The 15629-nt window shown below is 27.5% G+C and overlaps 3 protein-coding genes across 6 annotated transcripts; 1 reads left to right on the forward strand and 2 right to left on the reverse strand.

Moving 5' to 3' along the window:
- The first annotated feature begins 238 nt into the window (after nt 1-238).
- On the forward strand, nt 239-2965 carry LOC122637977 (DCN1-like protein 1). The gene is made up of 5 exons (XM_043830547.1): nt 239-388; nt 940-1153; nt 1243-1411; nt 1537-1750; nt 1873-2965. The coding sequence occupies exons 1-5, from the start codon at nt 386-388 to the stop codon at nt 2035-2037; spliced, it is 765 nt and encodes a 254-aa protein (XP_043686482.1). The 5' UTR covers nt 239-385; the 3' UTR covers nt 2038-2965.
- A 448-nt stretch (nt 2966-3413) lies between these two features.
- LOC122638120 lies at nt 3414-5579 on the reverse strand. The gene is made up of 5 exons (XM_043830817.1): nt 5009-5579; nt 4653-4891; nt 4228-4389; nt 4102-4170; nt 3414-4017 (listed from the first exon to the last, which is right to left on the reverse strand). The coding sequence occupies exons 1-5, from the start codon at nt 5133-5135 to the stop codon at nt 3871-3873; spliced, it is 744 nt and encodes a 247-aa protein (XP_043686752.1). The 5' UTR covers nt 5136-5579; the 3' UTR covers nt 3414-3870.
- Nucleotides 5580-6178: 599 nt separating this feature from the next.
- LOC122638113 (tripeptidyl-peptidase 2) lies at nt 6179-15563 on the reverse strand. 4 transcript variants are annotated; one of them, XM_043830805.1, is made up of 20 exons: nt 15335-15563; nt 14636-14764; nt 14398-14565; nt 13561-13721; nt 13295-13458; nt 12880-13212; nt 12466-12735; nt 12049-12360; nt 11751-11907; nt 11445-11632; nt 11199-11353; nt 10872-11089; nt 10557-10791; nt 10186-10436; nt 9851-9967; nt 8462-8688; nt 8323-8334; nt 7393-7847; nt 7097-7312; nt 6179-6869 (listed from the first exon to the last, which is right to left on the reverse strand). In XM_043830805.1, the coding sequence occupies exons 1-19, from the start codon at nt 15494-15496 to the stop codon at nt 7103-7105; spliced, it is 3924 nt and encodes a 1307-aa protein (XP_043686740.1). In that variant the 5' UTR covers nt 15497-15563; the 3' UTR covers nt 6179-6869; nt 7097-7102. The 4 variants fall into 4 exon arrangements, with proteins under 4 accessions (XP_043686740.1, XP_043686743.1, XP_043686744.1 ...); XM_043830808.1 differs by lacking the exon at nt 9851-9967 and adding an exon at nt 9299-9310 and having other exon boundaries at nt 15335-15562; XM_043830809.1 differs by lacking the exon at nt 9851-9967 and having other exon boundaries at nt 15335-15562.
- Between the last annotated feature and the right edge of the window lie 66 nt (nt 15564-15629).

Raw genomic sequence — 15629 nt, forward strand, 5'->3', positions numbered from 1 at the left:
ATAAAACTCCATGTCACGTAATATCACGTGACATTGTTTTACGATACTGACCTATATAATTTTGAAAATTAAACGATTTTTTAAATGCCTGTTTACGATATTCGTTTTCGTTTACGTAAATTAAAAAAAAAATTGCCATATTGAATCGATAAGTTGACAAAAAAGAATGGCGAATTTTTGAATGCGAATAGCTTTCAATTTCCCGCTATTTATGAGTAACTAAAAATGTTTTCTTAGTAACGTTGGATGGCACTGTTACGCGTACTATGCATTTTCTGTACATTCGGTTTTTCTTCCAATATTCCATAAAATATGCGCATGTTCATGTCAAGTATAGTGTGAGGGGAATAATATTTTGGCTTTCGGGGGCCTAAAATTAGCTAAAATGGTAAGCCTTGAAACGATTCGTCAATGCTTATTACTGTTAAAATATTCATAGATAATTTATAAGGACTTGTATAGTTAATTATCTAACATACGTATATTGTCTTTCGTAAAACGTGAAAATAACCTATTTCTAGCCGATGTCAATAATCTTTTTATATGAAGTATAAATCAGATGTAGAAATTTTTGAAAATTAACTTTCAATTCTTTTTTCTTTTTTATGCATATAGAAATACTTTAGATCTTATACATTCGCCTGACATACGTATCCTATAAATTTTGTTAAGTCAGCATTTCAAAAATAAGTTTCTGTTGATATAAGTTGAAAGAAACGTTATATTTGTTGTCAAACTTGTGTAATTTAACAAACTTTGAAGATTTTATTAATTGATGTTTTTAAAATAACTTTTGTTGTAAATAGTGTACGTGCGTCTGAAATGTTTTCTTGTTTAAAAAAAAAAAAAGAAAGAAAGAAAGAAAAAAAAAAGTGTACTCCATTTCAATAAAATCAGTTTTGATATTCCACTTAAAGTTACTATATAATTTACTTACAGCATAAATTAAAATTTTCACAAAGAGACAAAGTTAAAAAGTTTATAACATTTACACAAACTGGTGAGCAGACTGCAATTTATTGTTTAACTCAAAACGATTGGAAGTTAGACCTGGCGAGCGATAATTATTTTCAAAATCCTGAAGCATATTACAAAGAACCTAAAAATTCTGTAGATAAAAAAAAATTGGAGATATTGTTTAGTAGATATCAAGGTAAAATATTATCAATGATTATGTTTAATAGTATATTTGTATTATACAAAGATTTTTTTATTATATACGCTTGTTATCGTTTACAACAGATCCAAATGAACCTGACAAAATTACTGCAGATGGTATAATGAAATTTTTAGATGATTTGGGTTTAAGTCCAGAAAGTAAATTAGTTTTAATTATTGCATGGAAATTCAGAGCAGAAACTCAATGTGAATTTACTAAGGACGAATTTATGAATGGCATGATGGATTTAGGGTAAAAATCAAATTTATGATTTTAGTATAATAATGTTTTCTTTTTTTTTTTTATTGATTGCAAGTCTAATACTATTATTTTTATTACTATTCTAAAATCAAGTTGTGACAATTTTATAATTTCAGAGTGGACAGTATAGATAAATTAAAAGCACGATTAAATAGTTTAGAGAATGAATTAAGAGACCCGCAAAAATTTAAAGATTTTTATCAGTTTACATTTAATTATGCAAAAAATCCAGGACAAAAGGGACTGGATCTTGACATGGCAATTGCATATTGGAATATTGTATTGGATGATAAATTTAAATACCTACAATTATGGTGTCAATTTCTTCAAGTAAGGCGCATTCTCTTTTACTAAAGAATATTAATTTGACAGTAGATTAAAAATATTATATGATCTATTTAAGAAAAGGAGCATAAATATTTTTAAAGATTTACACAAAAATATTGTTCCAGGAACATCATAAGCGATCGATTCCAAAAGATACATGGAACTTACTATTAGATTTTGCGCTTATGATTAATCCTGATATGAGTAATTATGACGAAGAAGGAGCATGGCCAGTATTGATTGATGATTTTGTAGAATGGGCACAGCCTCGCGTTCGTCAGTCTCTCTAACATCCTTTTGATATATCTTTCTTCAATATAAAGAGCTTTATTTATTCGATTACACACGCAAATAATATTCAAATAAGATTTGAGTATATAACATATATCCTTGATAAAACATGACATTACTTTTGTATAGTATCTATGATTTAAAAAAGAAGTCCGCTAATTACCATATACTGCATGCTTGTAATCTGAAGTATTAAATCTTGAGTAATTTTCTATTCTATTGAAATCTGATAATTGTCTTACGTATAGAAACTGTTTCAAAATCTGTTGATTTAATGGAAAAGAAGAAATGCAAAGATATTTTTATATCATTTTATAACAAGTACACATTCTAGATTGTACAAAATTGTTATATATTTCATTTGTGCTCTACATATCGTTATTCTCTCAATTAATGGCGCGAAGTACATTGAAGAAAAAGCTTATCTTAGTGAATGTACTGTACAAAGTAATATGTTATGTATTATGTTTATATAGGAACACGATAATTCTAAGCGGTGTGACTAAACTACCAAAGGTATTTGCAAGCATCTTTCAGGATATAAATTCGTGTGTTCCTTTAGGAGACTTGATCAGGCTTGAAAAGCAACAAATTATAAGAGAGACTAGTTAATGTTTTCTGTAGATAGTATTTGCTAGGGATTGCGTTGTTGAGAATTGTTATAAAATGAACAGCCACACTTCTATGCTATTCTTGTAATATATATGTATATATATATAACTTAAATTTATATATATATATATACACATATACAAAAACGAAAAGAGAAAAAATATGTATTGTAAACAAAAATCTTGGCACAGTTATACTTATATATTGAATTTTTCTATTTAATAACAAGACAAAGAAAATTTTATTTTTATCATTATTATATGCATTGTAACTCTGAAATGACATAGAACACGAAAAAAAAAAAATAAATTTACTTTTGTTTTTTATATAAATGTAGAGCATTAGTTCTATTTTTAGTTAAAAATTAAAAAAGATAACATGTTTAAAAAAATAATCATTGGATTGTCAAATACTTTTAATATTTGTTGTGATTATTTAATGATAAAATGATTATTCTATTTAAGCAATATAAATTTATTGTAGAACATTTTTTATAAACGTAATGTTATATGTATAAATTTATAACAATTGTAACTATTTTGAACTTTATTCGGTATAAGAGAAATTATTCAGAGCATACATTATGATTAAGAAATTAAAATAATATATTTAAAGCAACCACAAGAAGGTGCAACATAGAAGTTAGTAAAATTTGAAATATCTCGCGTCCACAAATTTCAGATTTCTAAATATATTTTATAAAGCTACTTAATATATTAGATGGAAAAAAAAATTAAAAAAAAAAAAAGAAAGAAATTCAGGATACTTATGTAACTACTGTAAGAAAAATCCAATTATATACAATTAAAATGAAATTTGCACAGAGCTAAAAATTTCATGGAAAATATGTATATCATCTTTGTAAACACATAATACTACTAAAAAATTAATTTTGGAAATGCGCAATATTACTTTTTTAGTAGTCTCATGATTATCATGTAGAGCAACAGGTTTTAATGATCTAAGGAAAAAAAGAATGTAAATATTGTAAATAAATATCGATCTTAAATCTATTTTATTTAGTTCATCTCGTCCGATAAAAATAAAAAAATTTCAGTAATCACTAATATGAGATTTATTTAATATCACTTCCTCTTGGTAGATATAAAATATTTTTCAATGATAAATTATGAAAAATATGTATGTTTTATATACATGTATAGTTTCGTATATCCATTATTTGAAAGTCAAATTCGATTGTATTTGATGTAAAATTATTATTAATCTTTAAAGCAATTACTACACTTGCATAAATTATCAGGATATAAGAAAGCCAATTCATATTGATAGGCTTCCATATTATAACAATTATTCACAATTTCATGGCTATACCAATTGCACAAAGATTCCAACTTTTCAATTGATGTCTGCACGGATTTACAAGTACGTATTATTACTTTATTAGAAGACTAAATTAAATTGAAACTTGCAATGATTATTACGAATCTTACCTGTGCAACGACTAATCCTCGATTTGGATGTTTTATGGTACTATGCCCGTGAGAATCAAATAAAGTAACCTGAGAATGAAAAGATACATCATTTTTGTGAAGATAGTTAATAAATAAAAACCGTACCTTGTATGTTATTTCTTGAAATATAAAAAGTACTGTACGACCACATGTTATAAGCAACATGAATAAGTTAGTAGACAGAGATTCTTTATACCAATCAAGTAAAAAACTTTTTATATTATTATATAAACTTCTTTCAATTTTTTCATGGAAAACATGAAATTTCTGTGTGATAAAAGATATAAAATATTTAAGTATAAAATACATTACCTTTTTAAAAATGATTACTTTCAAGTATAAAATAAATATAAATCCATATACATACACACACATATATATAATGTATATATATATATATGTATATAATACTATATATATAAATAAATAAATAAATATATACACACACACACAAAACAAAAAATGATCGTTTCTATCTATTTTTAACAAATATATTTTTTTATTATCCAATATAAATATATTTGTTATACCCATTCTTTTAACATAGTTAGACTTCTGCCACCATATTGTAAAGCCTCTTCGGTGTTAAGATATGGATGAGGAATAAGTTTTTGACTTATAATCCATGCATGAGTTGCATTGCCTTCTACCATTGCTTCAGCCATAATAACGGTCAATTCTGGACAATTTTCTACGTCGTAAATTAACACGTTCCTTTGAGATATACGTTGTGCCACAAGAAGACATATCAATGTACATGCTTCACTTACTGTGAAGTATAAATATAATTTTCTAAAATTTTCATCATTTTCATAAAATAATTCATTCTTTTATATTTATATATATATATGAAATATATGTATATATAAAATAATGATCTGATTACTTCCTTGTCCTGGTGGATAACGACTTTGTGAAAATTCTGGATGGTACCAATATAAGTTGACATCATTATTAAAAGAATCTTTCACAAATGTAGGAAAATGATGGCTAAATAATGGTGGCAGAGTCATAACTTTTATAAAATAATTCTTTTCATTAATTTTGCGTTCGAAAGCATTTTTCTTTAACTTAAATTTAATATTTTTTAATGGGAAATTTGGTATATCTAGACATTTTGATTACTAGACATAATGAAGTTAGTTAGTTCTAAAGCTAATAAATTATATATTCAGATTGTTTTATGAGAAACAATGGTTGTAAATATACTTTTCAATATTAATAAAATTACATAATACTCGATCACACGTAAATATTAAAAAATATCCTATTTACATATGAATATATAATATTACAAATGAGTAGATTTGGTTTATATTTTCAAGTTATATTTTCATTATTATTTTTATTATCTGGATAACCAGGCATTTCATAAAAACAGTACAATTTTTCTCAAGGAAACATTTGAGTCATTATATTTTAAATATCCATCATTTGTATTTTAAGAGAGAGAGAGAGAGAGAGAGAGAGAGAGAGAGAGAGAGAGAGAGAGAGAATGAGAATGAGAATAACATAATTATTATATTTATATATTTCTGATAAAGAAAACCTTGTATATATATATATATTTTTTTCGTTTATACTATAAGCTCCTCTCTCCCTTTTTTTTATCATATTATATTCTATAGTGGGCATTTTCAGCATTGATTCATTATTTCATAGTATACTGACAGTATGTAAATTTATTGTTATAAATAGTGAAAAAAAAAAAAAAGAGAAAAAAGAAACTTTGTCTTGGCCAGTAATATTTGTTGTGCTTCTAATGATAGTTCTATTACTTGAATTTATGCAACATTTATGTAGGATGGCACAAAATTTCATAGAGATGTTGCATATCATTATTACACACATGTTCTATTACATCAGTGTACATTATAAATAAACTATTTGAGCTTCATAATGATACAGTCACATGTTTATTTCAGAAATAATAACATAATAAGTTTTATATATATATATATATATATATATATATATATATATATATATTTGAAGATGTAAAATAAATGAGATGTATATACATACATTTGTGAGACTGTAAAACTGGAAAATGCCATTTAAAGTATAGATAAATTAGTTTTTTTTTATTTTTTATTATTTTTTTTTTTTTCCATAAAAGAAGTCTGTATGTTATATAGCCTGAACTTATTGATGCAATCAATCAATTATTCAGCCATCAATATGACGTAATAAGCGCCTTTAAAATGCAGTCTCAAAGTATATAACACTTCTGATGAAGCGTAGAGTCAGCCCCGCATATATAGCAATCAAAATTTATATTCATCTATATCGTCAAATATTTTGCTAATCTCATCTCACATATTTAACTAAAATCTTTAGCATTGCATTGTGTTAATGAAAAATGTTTAATACAATTATTGCTATATAATATTTGTGTAAGCAAAAAACGATTTATAGTTATTTTTTGATGGTTTGCACAAACCATATACGTCGTAGGTACGAATATGACTCATTTTTTATAAGAGTTTAGTATTTTAATTATTTCTCTAAATTATTATTATAATTATTATTATTATTATTATTATTATTATTATTAATATTATTATAATAATTATTATTATTATTTTTATTTTTTTTTCTCTATGAATAAAATAATATTTTTCTAAATGTATTTTACATCTGCATGACACAATGTCATTATCATTACAGTGCAATTAAAAACTCATTTTTAGAGTTTGTTTTTTTTTTTTTTTTTATTACGGTGATAGCCACAAATTGTGTTAAATCTGAAAAGAATTCATAATTTGTTTGTCAATATCCTAAAAAATTAATCATTAATTTTTGTTTGTTTCTTTTTTTTTTTTTTTTTACTATAAATTTTATATATCCCTTATTAACTTATATTGACATATTTATTTAATTTAACTTCATTCTGCATGAATAAATATGAAAACGAAAAAGATCTTTTGTGTAGCATTCTGTTTATATTAAAATGCATCATCGATTTACTTACTATTGATCAAAATGTCCTATATGCTGCTGGATAACGTGTTGGTATGCTTGTGATTAGATGACGCGACCAATAATTCCAACCCAAGATCCTTGTAATTTCTATACATTTTTCGTCTACTTCTTTTAATGGTTTTTCTTCATAAAAACGTGTCAATAATTTCAAATAACGTCCATAGTGATTATTAATATGTGCGTGCCACAAAGATAATATAAGCACCTGAAAAAAAAAAAAAAAAAAAAAAAGAAAAACAATATATAATGTATGTCCTATATTAATTTAACAAAACAAAAATATACCTTAGTATCTGTTGGTTCAGCAAATTTCTGTACTTCTTGCCATACGTTAGTAACACCCTCAAGTAAATGCTCGTGAGAACTATTACCGTCACCTTTTTTTGTACCATGAACGTATAATCGTGCTAACGCACAACCTTTCTTCACTAACGCTTCTACTAACGTATTCTTTTGCTTATCCATTGTTGCTTTAATTTTGGCAGCATCAGGTCGTTGATCAGTCTTTAGGCCATAGTAGGCTAATAATTTATCCTGATCAATATTTGTTATGACAACATCTGCAACGGCTAGTATTTGATTGGCCAGAGCAATAGAATTTTCAGAGATATCATCATGAGGTACATGACGACGCGCTTCAGGAGAATCCAAAGATGTTAACATAGCAGTGTGTACAGGCAAGTGATCTGAGAAGATGTTCTTCAATTCTCCATACAATAAGTTTGCATATTCACCTGGTTCTGTTATAAGAATATTTATATGATATACATGTATACAAACAATTAAACACATTTAATTTATATTAGATACATAATACATAACATGGTGTTTACAAAATTAATGTTTTTCTGAATGACAGCAAGACGTTTTTATAATTTACAGGATCATTGGTGATACATATTACATGTCAAGGATACGAAAATATTATAATCCATTTGTAAACAAATGTAAATTACGAAAAAAAAAACAAAAAATGGAAAGAAACATATATATTTGTAACTTAACATGCAAAAAAATGTATGTGCAAGTGAATTATTGAACTTGTTCACAGAGAAAGAAAGAAAAAATCATTTGTATTATACGACGATAGGAATTTCAAATTAAATTTCAAAAAAAAAAAAAAAAAAAAAAAAAAAAAAAAAAAAAAAAAAAAAAAAAAAAAAAAAAAAAAAAAAAAAAGAAAAACGTATCACAATATATATCGTAATAACTTACTTATAGATGGTGCTATATGAAGAAGCAAAACCGGAAAAAATAAAAATTTATACGTCGATAAATGAAATAAAAAAATAATGTAATATTATGACTATTATGAAAACTGATATATAGATGTGAAAAGAAAATATTGAATTACCAAGTTTTGCAAGCCATGTGCATTTTAAATCTCGTAATGCCTCATTATATTCATCCCATTTGGTAGTCTTTTCTTTATCCGTTTTAGACGTAGCATTGCTTGATTTCTTAGTAGATTCAGATAATATGTATTTAAACGTATGGCTATCTACTTTCTTCTCCAACTCGTCTTTACAAAACGTAATTGTACCTTGTAGATAACTACCAAGAGTAGCACCTTTGGATATTCTTGAAAGAGAGAAAACAAAAATTATTTTTTTTTTCAATACAAATATTTGTATATCTTTTTAATTATCATTACATATGATAGGAGGTAATTACCAAGCAGAAAACCATTAACAGATATATTTTAAAGGCTTAATGTAAAGCACATGTGTGAGAATATAAGATAATAATAGAGAAAGCAATATATATATATATATGTATACATATATATTGTTATACTAACAAAACATTTGATATTAATATAAGCTTCTCATTTCAATATTTTTGATATAATATTTTATCAGAACTATACTACCCTTCATCAAATTTCTGAGATCAAAATTTATAAAAAAAAAAGCTCTTTTTTATTTGAAAACAAATTTGTGCTCAATTGGTTATAGTATAGCTAAACAGCTGTTTTCATGTATTTAAAAAACGTTCGTGCAGCAAAATGATGTATAGTGAGTCAGGGATATACAATAAGCATTATTGCATAAAAACTTATAGGCATTTACATTGTTATATATTTTAATAGCTAAAAGAATAGATTTTTTTTTTTTTGCATATATCCTTAACTCTGCTTGAAGCATGTCAATTTGCAAAGAAGTTAATAAAAATAATATTATGAACTCACTTGTTTTCTGTGCTGCATTGAAAGATGAAAAAGAAAAAAGTTATATCTTAGTAGCTTTTAATAGCAAAATAATTTTAAGAGAAAAACTCGATTTTTTATATCAAGTATCAAGATCAGCTGTAAATAAAAATTGATAAAAAATAGGATTATCAAAAAGTGGACAAAAAAGTCCACTTGTTTAAGAGAAAATTATTGGCATGCGTGCTTGAAAAAATCAACATACATATATGTACATATATACATATGTGTGAAGAAATAAAACGAGTAAATTCAAGCTATTGTTTGAATAAATATTTGATCTCGGATACTTGATTTTCTTTCTTTCTTTCTTTCTTTCTTTTTTTTTTTTCTTTTTCTCGCTGTAAAATTGTTGAAACGTGTATGTTCGTATGAAATAAGTGTGTATGTGCGTACATAGAAATATAATTATCCTGCCTACCCTAAGAAACATTTGTATATACAGATTTACATATATAACTAATCCTCTATGGCAAAGATGGGCAATCGATGGTCAACGGGCTACATATATGGTTCGCGTTACTACTTACTTACCTTCTTCGGTAATAAAGTGAGAGAAAACGATTCCCACTATTTAACAATCCGCTATGCCTCATGAAGTTGCACTGTTTTTGTTTCTGTCTATTTATGGGTAGTCGGTCGAAATAATGGCTAAAGAATTTATATAAGTAGTGGAAAAAAAGATTGATCGATGGTGGGGATTGTATGGCTCGTGGCGGAAAAAAAGTTGCTCACCTTTGCTCTATTACATCTAACTAGCTAGTTTCAATAATCTTTTATTATCGTCATTGAGTAAGAAAAAAAAATTGTAATCGTTTTGTAGTTAACTATATCGCATTATGTAAAATTAATGGAATGTAAATACTTACTTGTTTTCATTTGACATAGGTGCAACAAATAAGGGAAGAATATGTCCAGGTGGAATAGATGCAGCGACCATCTTTTTTCCACCAATTATGGCCTGAGATTGACTGGCATAAATATCAAGTATTATTGGATTGTTAAGTTTTTGACTCAAAAGCAAAGGCATATCTGTTAATCTGTCTAATAACTCTTTCTTTTCGTGACGCACATGCATCTTCAATGTATAGTCACCTTTTTCCAATTTTTGAATAGTGTACTACGATCATAATAATATCTTATTGTTTTTTCTTTCCTTTTTTTTTTTTTTTTTTTTTTTTCTTTAAAAATTTTTTCAATATCATACAATTTCTACTTATATCGATATTTATTTACTTACCTTAGATGGGTATGCATCACCACAGGCAATAAGTTGTTTGTTGGAATCATATATCATCCACATTTGACTCTCATATTCACTCTCATACAGCAAATTACTAAGTAATGCAGCATTTGGGGTAACTTCAGTTGCTTTTGCCGAATGGAATGTGTATGTTAATTGTAATTCATAAATTTGTCTGGCAGGTGGAATAACATCACGAGCTCGTAAAGGAATAATTTTTGAATCCGTCGGTCTGAAATTACACAATTAACGATAATTAACGATCCGCACTTATATACACACGATTGATAAAAATATTATGTCACACCATACTTTAAAATTTGTACAGATGATTTAAGAGTGACACATGGTACAACTTCTTCGATTCTCAAAGAACTTCGTAATTCTAAGCGATTTATACCATCGCCCGATTGCATCGTTAAGTTACCATTTATTATACGAAGACCATGAAATTCTATTGTATAATCTATTAACATATCCCCCAAATTTGCCCAATATTTTGCAATAACAACTTCCACAATCAAACCACCCTAGAAATAAAATTTATATTATTACAATGCACGTAAGAAAATAAATCAACAAATTTTAGAAACATTAATTTTACGACAGAGCAATAAATAAAATAAATATTCACGATACCTCAACAGCAAATGGTTGTACACATTCTGCTTGTGGCGTAACTCCTATCATTTTGTTAACTTCAAGTGTTTTACATGCTAATCGTGGTTTCAGTTGAATTGTATGAACTACAAATCTACTAGTCTTGTCCTTTTCCGTACTCCTTATCTTGAGGACTATAATTTAAATCAAATGAAAATGAATTTTCAATGACAGTCATTGCTACCAAACATCGATGCAACGAACATAATTTTGAATTTAATTTACCTGCCCACGTGGCATCTTCGGGAACGAGAATAAAATGACGCTGGATTGTATTTGGTTTAAATAAAACATTTGTATATGTTAGATCAGGGAGAAGAGCTGTTTTTGGCAGTACCATTGGTTGCACTACCGTGATAGGAATTTGGAACACTGGCCCTTTTGCAATATTGGTTACATCATAAGCTCTAACACTGAAATTTTTATCAAGCAAAAAATTATATATAGTATACGTTTAATAGCAGATAAATATTTAATGCTACATATGATTTTATATATTTAATAAAAAACAAAAATCGTTAACTTGCTCACCTTGTAGCATGAACACCTTCTGGCAAATTAGAACCATCGATACTAATTGCGAAAGCACGGGGCATATGCATTAGATCAAGATGCGTTGGGAATCGAACCCAAGATACCTCGCACACCAAAGTCAATTTTAAATTAAAATCAATTTTACGTGATGGATCTGTGAATCACCGTAATGTTTAAAATAATTGTCTACTTTTGATTACAAAAAAAAAAAAAAAAAAAAAGAAAGAAAGAAAGAAAGAAAGAAAGAAAGAGAAAAAGAAAGAAAAAGAAAGAAAAATTTGTAATAAAATTATACCAGTGTTTTCACTATCAAGGAATATTGGTTCAACAGTAACTGAATAATCTTTCGGCCGATCGATAACACCGACTCTCATATGAATTCCTTTGGAATTATTTGTCCCACAATTGATTGAAAATCTGATATCTCTTTCTGGTACATCGCAATAGGTAACGAGATTATCAAATGCACGTTCAACTTGCAATAAACCTGAACCTTGTGCAAATGGATCTAAATTCGATATGTATAAAGCAGTATTTTCAAGTGCTCTTTTGATACTGTACGGAGAATATGCACAACCCTTAGCGATAAGTCCAGATATAAGCACCGCTGTAATATATATAAATGTATATATACAATTACGAAAAAGAAAGAATAATATTTCAAAATATATAACCATTAAATGATATTTATAGACATATTAGTTATACATACCAATGGCACCAGTGACATGGGGACTGGCCATACTTGTACCATTCATAAGTTGACTTTTTCTTAATGTGAAATTAGGAACACTCGTAATAGCTCCACCAGGAGCGCATACAGTAACACCAAAACCACCATCTATCATCGGACCGCGAGAAGACCATGTATATGGCATACCAGGCATTTTTTCTCTCAGGGAGTATTCAGCCACCATCATATCAGGTGAAACATAAGCACCAACACTAATAATACTGTTTGAATTGATGTCTGGCGGTGTTCCTATAATACAATTAAAGACAATTAATTCGATGTTATATAAATATAACACACACACACATACACATGTATATATATATATATATATATATATATATATATATATATATATGTATAAATACAATACAGCAGTTATCGGTTGCATACCAATAGTACATAATGCTGGTCCAAGATTTCCAGCAGATGCAACCCACGTTATACCATATTTATCAATAACTTCGTTCATTAATTCTCCTATTCGTCCTGTATTAGACCAATGAGCATGTTCACCATAACTCATATTTATAACATGAATTTTTTCTTTACGCTGCATGATGTGTATCATTGCTCTTACTATTGCTGTTCCTGTTTCCATAGTGCCTATACGTCCATCTCCGACTGTTAGTGAAATTATTTGAGCACCAGGTGCTACACCATTTAATTCTGGATTTTCAGGAAAATATGCTGCTGCTATTGAAGCTACATGCGTTCCGTGACTTGCTAGAATATATCAAGTTAAATGAAATTTATATTCGTAGAATGATGGTTATTGAATAAATGATTAAAGACATCGATTACTTACAACAGAGACTAACTATTTCAAGGGTATTTCCATCATCATGAACATTAATGCTAACATTTAACTGATCTTCTTGATTCAGGGGAGCATATTCTCTTGTTAAAGAATATTCTCCAAGATAAACACCAGCTTCTAAATCGCCTTCTTCAGAAGTATCAATACATGCTCTATAATATATATATATATATATACATTGATTATTTTTATAAAAAAAATATCTTACATTTCTTTAACATATAATATTATTATTAATTTCGGGATATAATTACCTCCAGACATTGCCATCGTGGAATACAACAACATCATACATAGGTCCAGAATCTGAATATTTTTTTTCTGCATTGTTGAGTACTTCAACTCTAGCTTCTAATTCTTCTTTTTCTAATTTTTCTTCTAAGGTGGATAATTGTGAATTTTTCGCCTCAAATTCCTATGTGTAATAAATATTTTGATACAATAAGAGTGAATATATATCAATATTAATTATAAACATAAAATTTTAATTTTGCAAAAACAAAATATGATAAAATATAATTTAAAAAAAATGTATATATATATGTATATATATATATATATATAGAAATGAAACACACACGTATATACACAAGAGTAAAGAATGGCTCCAATTTCTCTATCAAACTTATTATGTAATGTCATCAATAGCTTTACATCACTTCAAACTGCCAAATATAAATAGCATTAGACACCAATCACTGTAGCTTGTTGTGAAACTGCCGTCCTAATTACATGGTTTAACATACAACAACACTATCTTTGGATCACATGGTCTAAAATTCTAATTACAATTGTGTTTCATTAAATGTGTACATATAATTCATTCAACAATTCTTTAATGTTAAAAATTAATTTAAAAAATCTAAACATTATATTATTATTTCTGATCATAACAAAATATTTAATTAAATTATTTAATTAATTGAATTAGAAATATTTAAATAAATAATATTTAATTAATTACTTCGTTGATACTCTCAATGCTTTCATGCAAATTAATTTTTGATTTATATCTGTTATTATTCACAATAAAAAAAAAAAAAAAAAAGAAGAAGAAGAAGAAAGAAAAAGAAAACAATAAAAAATATTACTTGTAACTGTCTAGAAGCTTCTGCGAGAGCAGCTTTTTGTCCGTCATCCCAAAATCTTTTTTTTCTTTCTGCTGTAACTCTGTCTTTTAATTTGCCAGGATACAATGTAAATAAATTTTTTACCCCGATATGATATTCGCCGCTTGGATTATTCCAATTCGTAGGGACCTTTAAATAAAAACTTTAAATATAACTTACTTTTCATTCCAACTTCTTAATCAAAGATCAAATTAAATACCTTTAATTTACGACCTGTGATACCAATTATATATCCATCTGGAGCCTGTACAACTTTGCTTGTGTCAACATCGCCAGCACCACTGCAGTCAAATCTTTCAATTATTTTTGTTTTCCCATCCGAGGTCACCTGAAATTAAGCATTAAACTTGTACATCGTCATTAATCTATATCAAACGGCAAATAATATTATCCAACCTTTGAAAGTCAAATATAGAAAAAAAAAAAGGAAAAACGAAAAAAAAAAAGAAATATCTTAGTAAAATATTTTATACAACCTTGAGATGAATCAACAATATTAACAGACAAGTGATATATGTAGTCAAAATTAATCCTAAAGTAAGAAAGCAAACAATGACTTTGCATGATAAAGTTCAATGACAATGACCATCCCACTAATGGTTGTATAAGTTTATATTTCAAAACAAATCTCTATAAGATCCTTTTAATTTGAAAAATTAAACAAAATGTTCGGTATTAAGGATGAATTGAATATATGCCAAAATGAAAGAAATACAATGGAAAGAGATTCATCTATAGCAATAATGACGTACAAAGAAGACACAATAGAAACGCGGATGGAACGTAATCAAGAGAAGAAAACTAAATAAACGGGTTTGGCGGTATTATTTCGAAAATAAAATAAAATTGTATAAGAGCGTCTAAGCGAGGCGTGTCTTTGTGTGTTGACTGTTCTCACCTGCATACCCGGTGCTCCAGGATCGACACCGGAATCGAGAATAGCAATAACGACGCCTCGTCCATCGTATTCGGGATATTTCGTGAGAAATTGAGTGACACCTGTTTCTTTTTTAGGCAGTAGGCCCCACACAGGAAAATTACAGTCAATGATGTCTGCCATGTTTCAAATGCCACTGCCACCGTGACTGCAGAAAAACCACTTGAGATGTTTCCTTTGTACTGCCACTGCCTTTATATATCAATCAAAAAATAGGTTCTGCGCCTGCGTGTGCAGATACGAACGAACGGACGAG

This window comes from Vespula pensylvanica, chromosome 2 (assembly GCF_014466175.1).
Source record: "Vespula pensylvanica isolate Volc-1 chromosome 2, ASM1446617v1, whole genome shotgun sequence".
NCBI classification, from domain to species: Eukaryota; Metazoa; Arthropoda; class Insecta; order Hymenoptera; family Vespidae; genus Vespula; species Vespula pensylvanica.